General features: G+C 44.7%; 1 protein-coding gene across 1 annotated transcript; it reads left to right on the top strand.

Annotated features, from left to right (window-relative positions):
* On the top strand, positions 1-10091 carry LOC149301663 (uncharacterized). Its single transcript, XM_089484147.1, has 4 exons — positions 1-116; positions 5419-5572; positions 6615-6735; positions 8824-10091. The coding sequence occupies exons 3-4, from the start codon at positions 6687-6689 to the stop codon at positions 9555-9557; spliced, it is 783 nt and encodes a 260-aa protein (XP_089340273.1). The 5' UTR covers positions 1-116; positions 5419-5572; positions 6615-6686; the 3' UTR covers positions 9558-10091.
* The last annotated feature ends 788 nt before the right edge of the window (positions 10092-10879 follow it).

Raw genomic sequence — 10879 nt, 5'->3', positions numbered from 1 at the left:
CAAGGGCCAAACAGTCAGCCCCAATCTGCCCTCCAAGTCCTCCGAAGAGATGGCCATCCAGCCAGAGACTCCTCCAATGCTCTTGGAGGCAGCGTATTCCATAGATTTGCTAAGAGGTAATGGGGGCCCACAGTCCCATGGGAACTAGTCTTTACTACCCCACTTTGGGAGAGGAGACCCCCTCAGCCCCCTGGACTATTTACTACCAGGAGTTACTATGGCTGGGACTCAGAGGAGTTTCCTTGGCATTGTCACCTTCTGCCCTCCATTGCCATTTGCCATGTGGTCTATTCCAAATCTCCTGTGACTCTATGGTTCTTTAAAGCTCTTTAATGGATGCTCTTAGTGAAAGGGCCTGAGGGGAGGAGCAGGGGGTCTGCATGATTTAGGTCCCCCCTGGAAGGACTCCAGTCCTCCACTCCGTCCTCCAAAGGGCAAGAGGGGGCAGGGAAAGGCTGGGAGTTTGGAGGGAGAGAAGAAGAGCCCCCAGTTCCCATTTCAAGGAGAGGAATGGCAGTTGTGGGGGGCAGGCCTAGTGGGGGGTCAGGAAGGAGAGAGAGGAGGAGGGAAAGGGGGCCATGGGAGGAAGGATGAAGGGCCTCAAAGGATGCTTTCTTCCCAGGAGGGGTCTTGGTCCGTGGCATTAAGGGACCACCCCCCCCCCCAAGTAATTGTGGCCACGGTCTTCCCTTCATCCCCCTCCTCTGATCAAGAAGGAGGTCATGGAGGAGCTGGGCTCTGCTGCCTGGAAGAACAAAACTTCAACATTTTAATCTTAATTTGTTTTTAAATTAATCTTTAAAAGTTATCCTTTTTAATTTTTCTTTTTAAACATCACATTTTCACTAAATCTTCACTATGTATCTGTAAATACATTTAGATTGTGCCTATGATATTGTTATTTGAAGGTATCATTTTAATTTTGCTAGTTGTTTATTTCACAACTATTAGCATTACATTCAGTGGAATATGGGAATTATGATTTTCAAGTAACATTAGTGGGAAAAAAGCACTACTAAGAAGTCTGTATGGCGTGAAATGGGAGGAGGAGACGGTCAAACCGGGTGACACTAACCCTAGGGACCCCAATGATTTGGCCCCATCTCCTGCCAAGGTGGGAAATGCTATACATTAGGTATTTTCCCACAAAACCAAAGCAGAGGAAAAGCTTTCTTTAAAACATTATCTCTCACAAAATGTCTGAACAGAAATCCTCAGCTCCCCCTCAAACTGGGCCCTCTCCGTAAGACTGTGGTGGGGCTAGGGTTGCCATAAGTGAGGACCTCCAAACCGGGACAAATGTAGGACAAATGTAGGGCAACATTTTCAAATGTAGGACACATTTTTATAAAAATGGAGGACGCACAAAAATGAGGTTTTTTTTTAAAAAATGTTAATATAAATGCATGTTTTTAGGCATGATCAAAATGGAGGACATTTTGGCATTATTCTTAGGCAGAAATGTATTTGCCCTCGGGTTCAACTGTACTTCTCAGAAGTGTGTACTTGGGCAAGGGACTGTGGTTTTTCTTCACTGCGCATGAGTTTGTAAAAATCACAGCAAGTTACATTGGCCGTGCCTCAGAGGCTTGTTGATATCATCATCATAATCATCCTCATCCTCCTCCTCATCATCATCATCATCAACATCATCATCATCACCACTATAATTGGCCAAGAAAGGCAGACTTGTTAGCATTCAAAGCACCATAAATACACAAAAAATGCACTTGCATATATTTAATAATAAAAAATAATGAAAATATAAATAAAAAACAAGGCAGGGGTGTATATATTTGATAATAAAAATTAATGTAATAAAATAAAAACAAGCAATAATAAAAATTAATGAAATAAAATAAAAACAAGCAATAATAAAAATTAATAAAATAAAATAAAAACAAGCAATAATAAAAATTAATAAAATAAAAAAGCAATAATAAAAATTAATAAAATAAAAACAAGCAATAATAAAAATTAATAAAATAAAACAAGCAATAATAAAAATTAATAAAATAAAACAAGCAATAATAAAAATTAATAAAATAAAAACAAGCAATAATAAAAATTAATAAAATAAAATAAAAACAAGCAATAATAAAAATTAATAAAATAAAATAAAAACAAGCAATAATAAAAATTAATAAAATAAAATAAAACAAGCAATAATAAAAATTAATAAAATAAAAAAGCAATAATAAAAATTAAAAAAATTAAATAAAATAAGTATTTTATATTTTAAAAAATAATTTAAAACCCCCAAAATACCAAGGCAGACCTAATGGCCACTGAGTTAGCTCTCCTCCTCCTCCTCCTCCTCCTCCTCCTCCTCCTTCTTCTCTGGCCCAATTCTGCCCTGGCCTTCAGGCACCCTTCCTCCGGCTCCTTCCTCCTCCTCCTCCTCCTCCTCTCTCCCTCCTCCTCCTTAGGATGCCTGGCGTGGGAGGAAGGGAAGCGGGGCAAGCACGCGCGCGCATGCGCGCGCGCGGAGGGAATGGAGCAGGCGTGCGCGCGCGGAGGGAATGGGGAAGGCGCGCGCGCGCGGAGGGAATGGGGAAGGCGCGCGCGCTGCCAATGGCCCCTACTGAGGCCTGGGCAGTGCGCAAGCTCTCCCAGTGGGGGCACGGTGGCAGCGGCGCTTGCCGGCCCGCCGAGGAAGAGGAGGAAGGTGGAGCCGGAGGAGGAGGAGGAGATGGGTCGGCGCCGCAGCAGCGGCAATGGCCGAAGCGGACCCCCCAAGCCGGGAACAAGGCACGGGTGGGGGCCCAAACCGGACCGTGACCGGGAGGGGCCCACCGAAACCGTGAATGTCACGGGGGCCGCCGGGATATGGCAACCCTAGGTGGGGCAGAAGTGGGACTGTGCCACAGGAGAGGTGACCAATGCAGGCAGGATTCAGAAGACAAAAGGCCAGCAGCCGCTTTGTAACCCTGAACCCATTGGGAAGGGAATATAGCCCAGTGGTTGGAGCAGCTGCTTTGCATGGAGAAACGCTGAGGTTCTGGCTTCCCAGCCTCTCCCTCCCTTCTCCGGACCCTAACACCAGCCCTGGAGACCCACGACTGGCCCTCCCTCTGGACCCCATGGCTCTATTGGAGGAGAGACCCTCAAGCTGGGTGACCAGATGTCCTCCCCACAAAGGAGGACAAGGCACTGCAAAGTGGAAGACTTCAAGGAAAATGGAGTGCATGACCAAATAAAAGCTAAAAACCTTCAGAGAAATGTACATTCATGCTTCTTAGGCTAAAAACGGATGACCTTTTGGGCCTCCTCCTGGACAGAAGGCTGAAATGTAGGACATGTCCTGGGAAAGGAGGACAACTGGTCAGCCTGCATGTAAACTGACTTTTCTGCTTCCCCCTGAAAACACCTTTCCTTCTCCACAAAGTCCTCCAGCAAGATTTCCTCTTTTGCTTTGGCTCAGGAGGAGAAGGCAAAGCAAGGCCCCCCAGAGATTGTTGGACTGCAGTTCCCAGCATCCCCCACCAGAGCATCCCTCAAACCCCTATGGAGCCCCACTCTCCTGCTCCAGGGGAGCCTTGGCATCCCCCAGGACTCAGGACAAGGCAGCCTCCCTGGGAGCAAAGAAAGAGCAACTTTATCCATAGTATCCCAACATTTATAAACTTGACTGGAAATTTTCGTGTACGTTATTGATATTCCCATGACTTCATTTAGTGTGTATTTTAACAGTCAACAATAGAGCCTTTAATGTATTCCTCTTTAGTCAGCCCCTGTACATAAAATGCACCAAAAGGGATGCAACTCATCCTGGGAATTGCAGTCTCCAACAGTCCTGCAGCTGGAACCGCTTCTCTCAGTTCCCCTGTTGCTCAAGGCTGTTTCTCAATGGTCAGGACTCTGTAGTAGGGCTGTAGTAGGGGACCCAATCTACTCCTGTCAGTCCCATAGATATTGATCTGCTCATTTTGTATTGATTCTGTGCTGCCTAGATGGGGAGAAAATATTAATATCTTCCACTATTGATTGTATTGAGGTAGAGGGATCAGGTTTCTACTTTCAATAGAAGGATCAGAATAATTTTTAGGTGTTGTTAAGGTTTGGAAATCATGTTTGGGGTCCCTTCCGACTTTGGGGACCTTTCATCCTCCATTTTGGGGTCCCTGAAGGCCTCCAACTGCCAACTGACAAGCACTGAGGGAGAGGCAGCCATTTTGTGTTCTAGTGGCCATTTTGTGTTCTTGCAGCCATTTTGTGTTCCGGTGGCCATTTAGTGCTGCTTGTGACTGTGGGGAATAATGTTCCGGAACCTTCTCTGAGGCCTCTTCAGTTGAACCGAGAGGCTCCTCTTTCTCTCCCTGAGGAGAAGGACACCAGGCTCCTTGGGCCAAAAGGAAGGAAGTGTGTCCCTTTGTGTGTCTTTTCTGAGAGGGTTTTCTTACACAGCTCTGATTCTACTGGGGAGCATGGGTTTTAAAAGAGATTAGAAATGGGATGGATAATTTTAATAGAAGCCTTGTTACTATCTGCAAACATTGGGCTTTTGGCTTCTAAGAGGAGGCTTGCCCCCAAAACTAGCCCAAAAGTAGCTCCTTTGGGAGGTTTTAAAAGTCTCCCCAGTTTTCTTATTGAGAGATTTTCAGGGAAGAAGGAAGGAGGCAGACCAGACCATCTCATATTATTACCAAATAAACATAGAAACAAACAAGAACAACAAAAATAAGGATTAGACAGAAAAACAAACCGCTAACATTTTAAAAAAGCAAAACCATTTATAACAGGATAAAAATTCGACTTGGGTGCTTCTATCCTTTTACAACTGACTTAGGCTGTATCTGCATTACAGAAAGAATCCGGTTTGAAACCACTTTAACTCTCCTGGCTCCATCCTGTGGAATCCTGGGATTTGTAGTTCGTTGGGGCACCAGAGCTCTCTGGCAGATAAGGCTAAATGTACCAAACGTAAAATCCCAGGATTCCATAGCACATGAGTGGTTAAAGCGGTGTCAAAGTGCCTTATTTCTGCAGTGCGGATGCAGCCTTCTTGAGAAAGGGGATTATGCTGGGAGAAAGTATTGGGGACCTCTGGAGGCTTCAGCAGATGATTTATTTATTTACTTATTTATTTATGATGCACATTTATTTATTTATTTATTTATTTATGATACTTCTAGCTACGGGGGCATAACCAGGGCCCTCTCCAATTCCCCATCCCCTCGTCCTTCACCACTCTAATAAGGCATGGAGTATCTGTTGTGTAGGGGATCTGCAGTGAATCTATGCTAGGTCCAGGGGGTTTGTTTGGTGCAGAGGGAGGAAGGGGATACCCACCTCTGCATCGGCCCAAAGGAGGCATATGTCACCTGCGTATCTCACCAGCAGGATGCTGTTCTCTGTGTCTTTGAGTACTGTAGGATTTCTTGCCAAGCCATTTCTAACCTTGGTCATTTTTCTCAGGAACCTCATTTCGGCCTCCTTGGACACAGCTTTAGGGGCCTCTCTTGCTGGAAGTGACCCAAGTGCAGGGCCACCAGGATCTCCCTGTCCACCTGATGGCCAACACAGAAGCCAAGCAGATGGAGTTGGGCCCCAAGAGAAAGAGGCTGACGAGGTACAACTACACTTTCGTGAGTCACTATCCTATGAGCTTCATCTGAAGTCCTAAATGGCCTCCCTCTCTATGTTAACGGCAAGATGGATGGCTGACCGGGGGTTTTTAAGTTGTTTTAATTTGTACAATGTATGTATTGTTTTATTATGTTGTTCACCGCCCTGATCGATGGAAGGGCGGTATATAAATAAAAGTTTTATTTTTATTATTATTATTATTATCTGGGTCACTGCTGGGCCAATTTATGAAAGGAAGCATATAAAATACTGTCCGAGTTTGGCAGAGACAGTCCTGGTTAATCCTCTGTCACCCATTATTTCGGGGGCTTTTCAAATGTCCTGGTTTCTCTCTGCTCCTCCCACTTTCCCCCTTCTTCAGCTCACTTCATTTTCTGCTTAATGAGTGCCAAGGAGTTTGCACCCCATCAACTCAAAAGTGGGGAGGGGAGAAGAAAGAAGGGGGCAGGGACTGGCCCTTGATAGGAGTCTGAGGCAAAAGCAAACTGCGGTGCCCTTCCTCGCTTGTCTCATCTTCCTAATAAACAACTTTGACCATCTTCACCACTTTCTGGCATTGCTTGTCCACATGTGTCTTGTTTTTCCATCTGTAAAATGTTGGGAATATGGGAGAATGTCTCTGGATCTAAATTGGGGGTGGCCCCATGGCCCTCAAGCCCACAGTGCTCCCCAGAACTGCTTTTTAAAAATGACATTCACCTCTGAAATTTGGCAACACATGGCTAAATGCACTATAATCTTTGGAGGCTAAATATATAATACGTTTTGGTATAGTCAGTATCCTAATCCATCATCAATATCCCAGCCATGGCCTAAATTATATTGTTTATTATATTGTATATTGTATTGGAAGAATTTGAGACAAACTGGATCTCAAAGGTAGTAGGTTTTTCTTGCTAACAGCAATTAAAGTTTATTTCCTGGACTAAATTCTAAGGTGATCCAATAATTTTTGGGAAGCATCATGTGCTTCTCCCTCCCCTTTTATTAGTCATTCTCTGGATGAGGGCTATTTTCTATTGCAGGTGACCTTTGCGGATGTGGCAGTATATTTCACTGAGGATGAATGGAAACTGCTGACGAAGAAGCAGAGACTTATGTACAAGGATGTGATGATGGAGAATTACGAGAATGTGGCCTCTGTGGGTAAGGAAGCTGAATTCATTGCCCTTACTATGAAGACTGAGGGCCCTTTCATTCTACATTATCATGGCACTATGATTCCACTTTAGAATTATAGAATCATAGAGCTGGAATAGACCATAAGGATCATCTGGTTCAACCCCTTGCCATGCAGGAAACACATTGAAAGCATCCCCGACAGATGGCCACCCAGCCTTTGTTTAACGATCTTCAAAGACCTTTAAAGACCTTCAAAGAAGGAGTGCTTTAGAAATTAATAATAATAATAATAATAATGAGACGCCACCATTCTCTGAAGGAGTATATTCCACTGTTGAATAATTCTTAATGTCAGGAAGTTCCTCCTAATCTTTAGGTGGAACCTCTTTTCCTGTGGTTTGCATCCATTGTTCCGTGTCCTTTGTTCTAGAGCAGCAGAAAGCAGGCTTGCTCCATCCTCAGTATCTCTTCAAATATTTCAACAGGGCTATCATGTCCACTCTTAACCTTCTCTTCTCCAGGCTAAACATTCTCAGCTCCCTAAACCACTTCTCATACAGCTTGATGGTTTCCAAACCCTTCACCATTTTCATTGCTCTCCTTTGGCTTCACTCCATCTTCTCAACATCCTTTTTGAATTGTGGTGACCAGAAGTGGACACAGCATTCCATGTGAGGGCCTGACCAAAGCAGAATAGAGTTGCACTATTACTTCCCTTCATCTATAACATAGAATCATAGAGTTGAAAGAAACTAGAAGGGCCATCCAGTCCAACCCCCTGCCATAACACTATACTAGTATTGATTTGTCCTAGGATCACGCTGGCCTTTTTAGCTGCTCCATCACACTGTTGACCCAGGTTCAAGTTGTGGTCTACCAGGACTCCTAGATACCTTTAACACGTAGTTTAAGTGTCACAGCAACTTACTGGGAAATCTTGGAATTTGTAGTTTAGCGAGGCACTATTGCTCTCCACTTTCTAAGGATTCTAAATATCCTAATTTAAACTGTCAATTCTAGGATTTTGTGGGAAGGAATCATGGAGATAAATGCTTTTTGGCTCCAAATACTCCTCAGCCCATCCCTGACCAGGTTTACTGGCTTTTTTGGCCCCTCTTCCAGCCTTTTGAGACTCTGGAGAGACTTCTTGGGTAAAATGCCTCCCTTGGCCCTGCAATGGCTTGGAGAATAGTGGCAAAATGGCCACCACTTCTCCAAAGGGATGCTGTTGGATAGAATCATAGAGTTGGAAGAGACCACAAGGGTCATCCGGTCCAACCTCCTGCCATGCAGGAACTCTCAGTCAAAGCATCTCTGACAGATAGCGATCCAGCCTCTGCTTAAAGAGCTCCAAGGAGGGAGACTCCACTGCACTCCGAAGATTGTGTTCCACTGTCAAACAGCCTTTGCTGTCAGGAAGTTCCTCCTAATGTTGAGGGGCAAAATATTATTCACACACCTCCGAAGAGAATACAATGTGTGTGGGGGGGTGCCGTTGAGATCCCTTGGGGGCAATGTAACCCCCCCCCCCATCCCCAACAGTAGTCCAGATGTGTTAAGGCTCTGGCACTTGACCCTCCCCAAAATTGGAGTCCAGGTCCCAGACCACTTGCTCCGTCTTTCCCAATGACTTATTTGCTATTATTTGTATATTGATTATCCTGCCTTTCTCAACAAATGGGCCTCAAAGTGTCCCTTTTATGCATCACTCTTTGGGTGTGTTTCTGTCTGTGATAGAGAGATGGAGGGAATGTGAAAATGTGACTCGGCACTCTATGGCAGTCCACAGGATATGATGCCACCTGTCAATCAAAGTATTTTTGCACATGTTTAATGGAATATTTTTTCAACAGTCCTTTGACTATCTGCTTCCACGGATTCCCTCAAGGCAGTCCCCATCCAGTCTCTTCTTTGCTAGCTCCTATGAATAAGGATATACTTGTTCCATGGATTTAAGGGGCATAAGCAGCAGGGTAATGCTTGGGTTATTCACAGCAACTTTATTAATTTAAAATCAAATAAGGAGGGGTTAATGAGGGATAAATCATGGGGTAACACCTTCCTCTCTTAACTCTGATTTTCAGCCTTATCTGTCATTATCCTTCTTTACAGAAGAACATTTGAGTCATGAGAGAATCCACATAGGAGAGAAGCCACACAAATGCCAGCATTGTGGGAAATGTTTTTCTTGGAAGCCAGTCCTAGTGAGACATCAGAGAGTCCACACAGGAGAGAAGCCACAGAAATGCCAGCATTGTGGGAAATGTTTTTCTTGGAAGTCAAGCCTAGTGACACATCAGAGAGTCCACACAGGAGAGAAGCCATACAAATGCCAGCATTGTAAGAATGGTTTTTCTTCAAAGTCACACCTAGTGAAACATCAGAGAGTCCACACAGTAGAGAAGCCATACAAATACCAGCATTGTGGGAAATGTTTTTCTCGGCAGCCACACCTAGTGAGACATCAGAGAGTCCACACAGGAGAGAAGCGATACAAATGCCAGCATTGTGGGAAATGTTTCTCTCAGAAGTCACACCTAGTGAGACATCAGAGAGTCCACACAGGAGAGAAGCCATACAAATGCCAGCATTGTGGGGAAAGGTATGCCTACAAATCAGTCCTTGTCATGCATCAGAGAATCCACACAGGAGAGAAGCCATACAAATGCCAGCATTGTAGGAAATGTTTTTCTTTGAAGGCAATCTTAGTGAGACATCAGAGAGTCCACACTGGAGAGAAGCCATACAAATGCCAGCATTGTGGGAAATGTTTCTCTCAGAACTCAAGCCTAGTGAAACATCAGAGAGTCCACACAGGAGAGAAGCTGCTCCAATCTCAGCCGTAAACTAACATTGTTTTTGTCAATAAGAAATACAAAAAGGATATTTTCAATCCAATAATGCAAAGAAATGCCCTTGTGATTTTGTTTGTTACATTTGTCTGTCTATATGTCTGTTTCTATTTTAAAGTTATAGTTTGTTAAGTTTAATTGCTATTAGTATAGATAATTGCTTCAGGTTATAAACTTGGCTGGGGATTATGGGTCATGGCATAGGTCAGCTAGATGGGGGTGCTGGGATTTTTTTTTTACAACTGGCTAGAATAGTTATGGGAATGATAGCTTTTGGAAAGTGTGGGATGTTGTCTGAAGAAAGGTGGGGGCAGGTATTAACAGAAAGGGGTCTAGTTTCTGGGAATGGCAAAGGGGGCCTTGTTCCCTTTGGGGCATAGACTGTGCAACTGGTGGTGGAGGCTAGGATTGGAAGAGGGTGGGTTTTAGGTGTTGGGGTTTCAATGTATTCTTTGTCTTGGGGAGGGCAGTTCTGGTTTAAACACTGAATTTCTGATGTTTTCTCAATAAAGTTATTTGTTGTTTCAATGTGTTGGACTCTTTGTTGTACAGAAGTTCTGAATTTACCAAAATACACTTTTTTCTCTCATCAGTCCTCAGCTCCATTCCCAGCCATAAGAAGAACAGAGGCAAACACACAGAAACACGTACCAAACAGACAGATAGAGCTCTATGTACAAAGCAGAGCCTTCCTTTCTTCCCTTTCTCTCCTGAGTCCAGCTCCTCCTTGGGCTCCATTCTGGCATCCTCCAAGTCTCCTCAAAGGAAGGAAGAAAGGAAAGAAGGGTGCACTCCTTCCCTTTCCGCAAAGGCTGTCAACAGAATAAGCCTCAGCAGCAGTAGCAAGGCCCCGGTGATCCCTGCGCATGGTCAGGAGGGGCCTTTGGGGCATGTGCACATGCTCAGTCTCAGGCCCTGAAGCCATTGCTGCCCTCACAGTCTGTTCTGAGGGAGGAAGAGATGGAAGTGGAGGAGAGAAATGTATGAGAAAAAGGGGGCAGGGGGCACTTGAGGAGAGGCACAGCCATGGGGGGAGGGGGCAGGGTCCTTTAGATGTAAAAAGGGCTTTGAGGAGCCCCTTCCTCCTGGAAAGTGGGGCAGAGGAGAGACTCTCCCTTCCTTCCTCCTCATTTGGGGGGAGATAAGGGCTGGCAAGCCCCCCTCTTTGGTCTTCCAATGGGGGCACCCTCTTCATCTCTGGGAAGAGGGGAGGCTCCCAGTCAAAAGACTTATGTGACAAATAAAAACATCAGATAGCATAGGCTTCAATAGCATTGGAAACAACAGCTTTCTGGGGGAAGGGAAGGGGGCTCTGT

The sequence above is a fragment of the Sceloporus occidentalis genome, unplaced genomic scaffold (genome assembly GCF_023333645.1).
Source record: "Sceloporus occidentalis isolate IW3139 unplaced genomic scaffold, rSceOcc1.0.p SCAF_21, whole genome shotgun sequence".
NCBI lineage: Eukaryota > Metazoa > Chordata > Lepidosauria > Squamata > Phrynosomatidae > Sceloporus > Sceloporus occidentalis.
The sequence above is the reverse complement of the archived record's forward strand: the minus strand, read 5'-3'. Positions and strand labels throughout refer to the sequence as shown.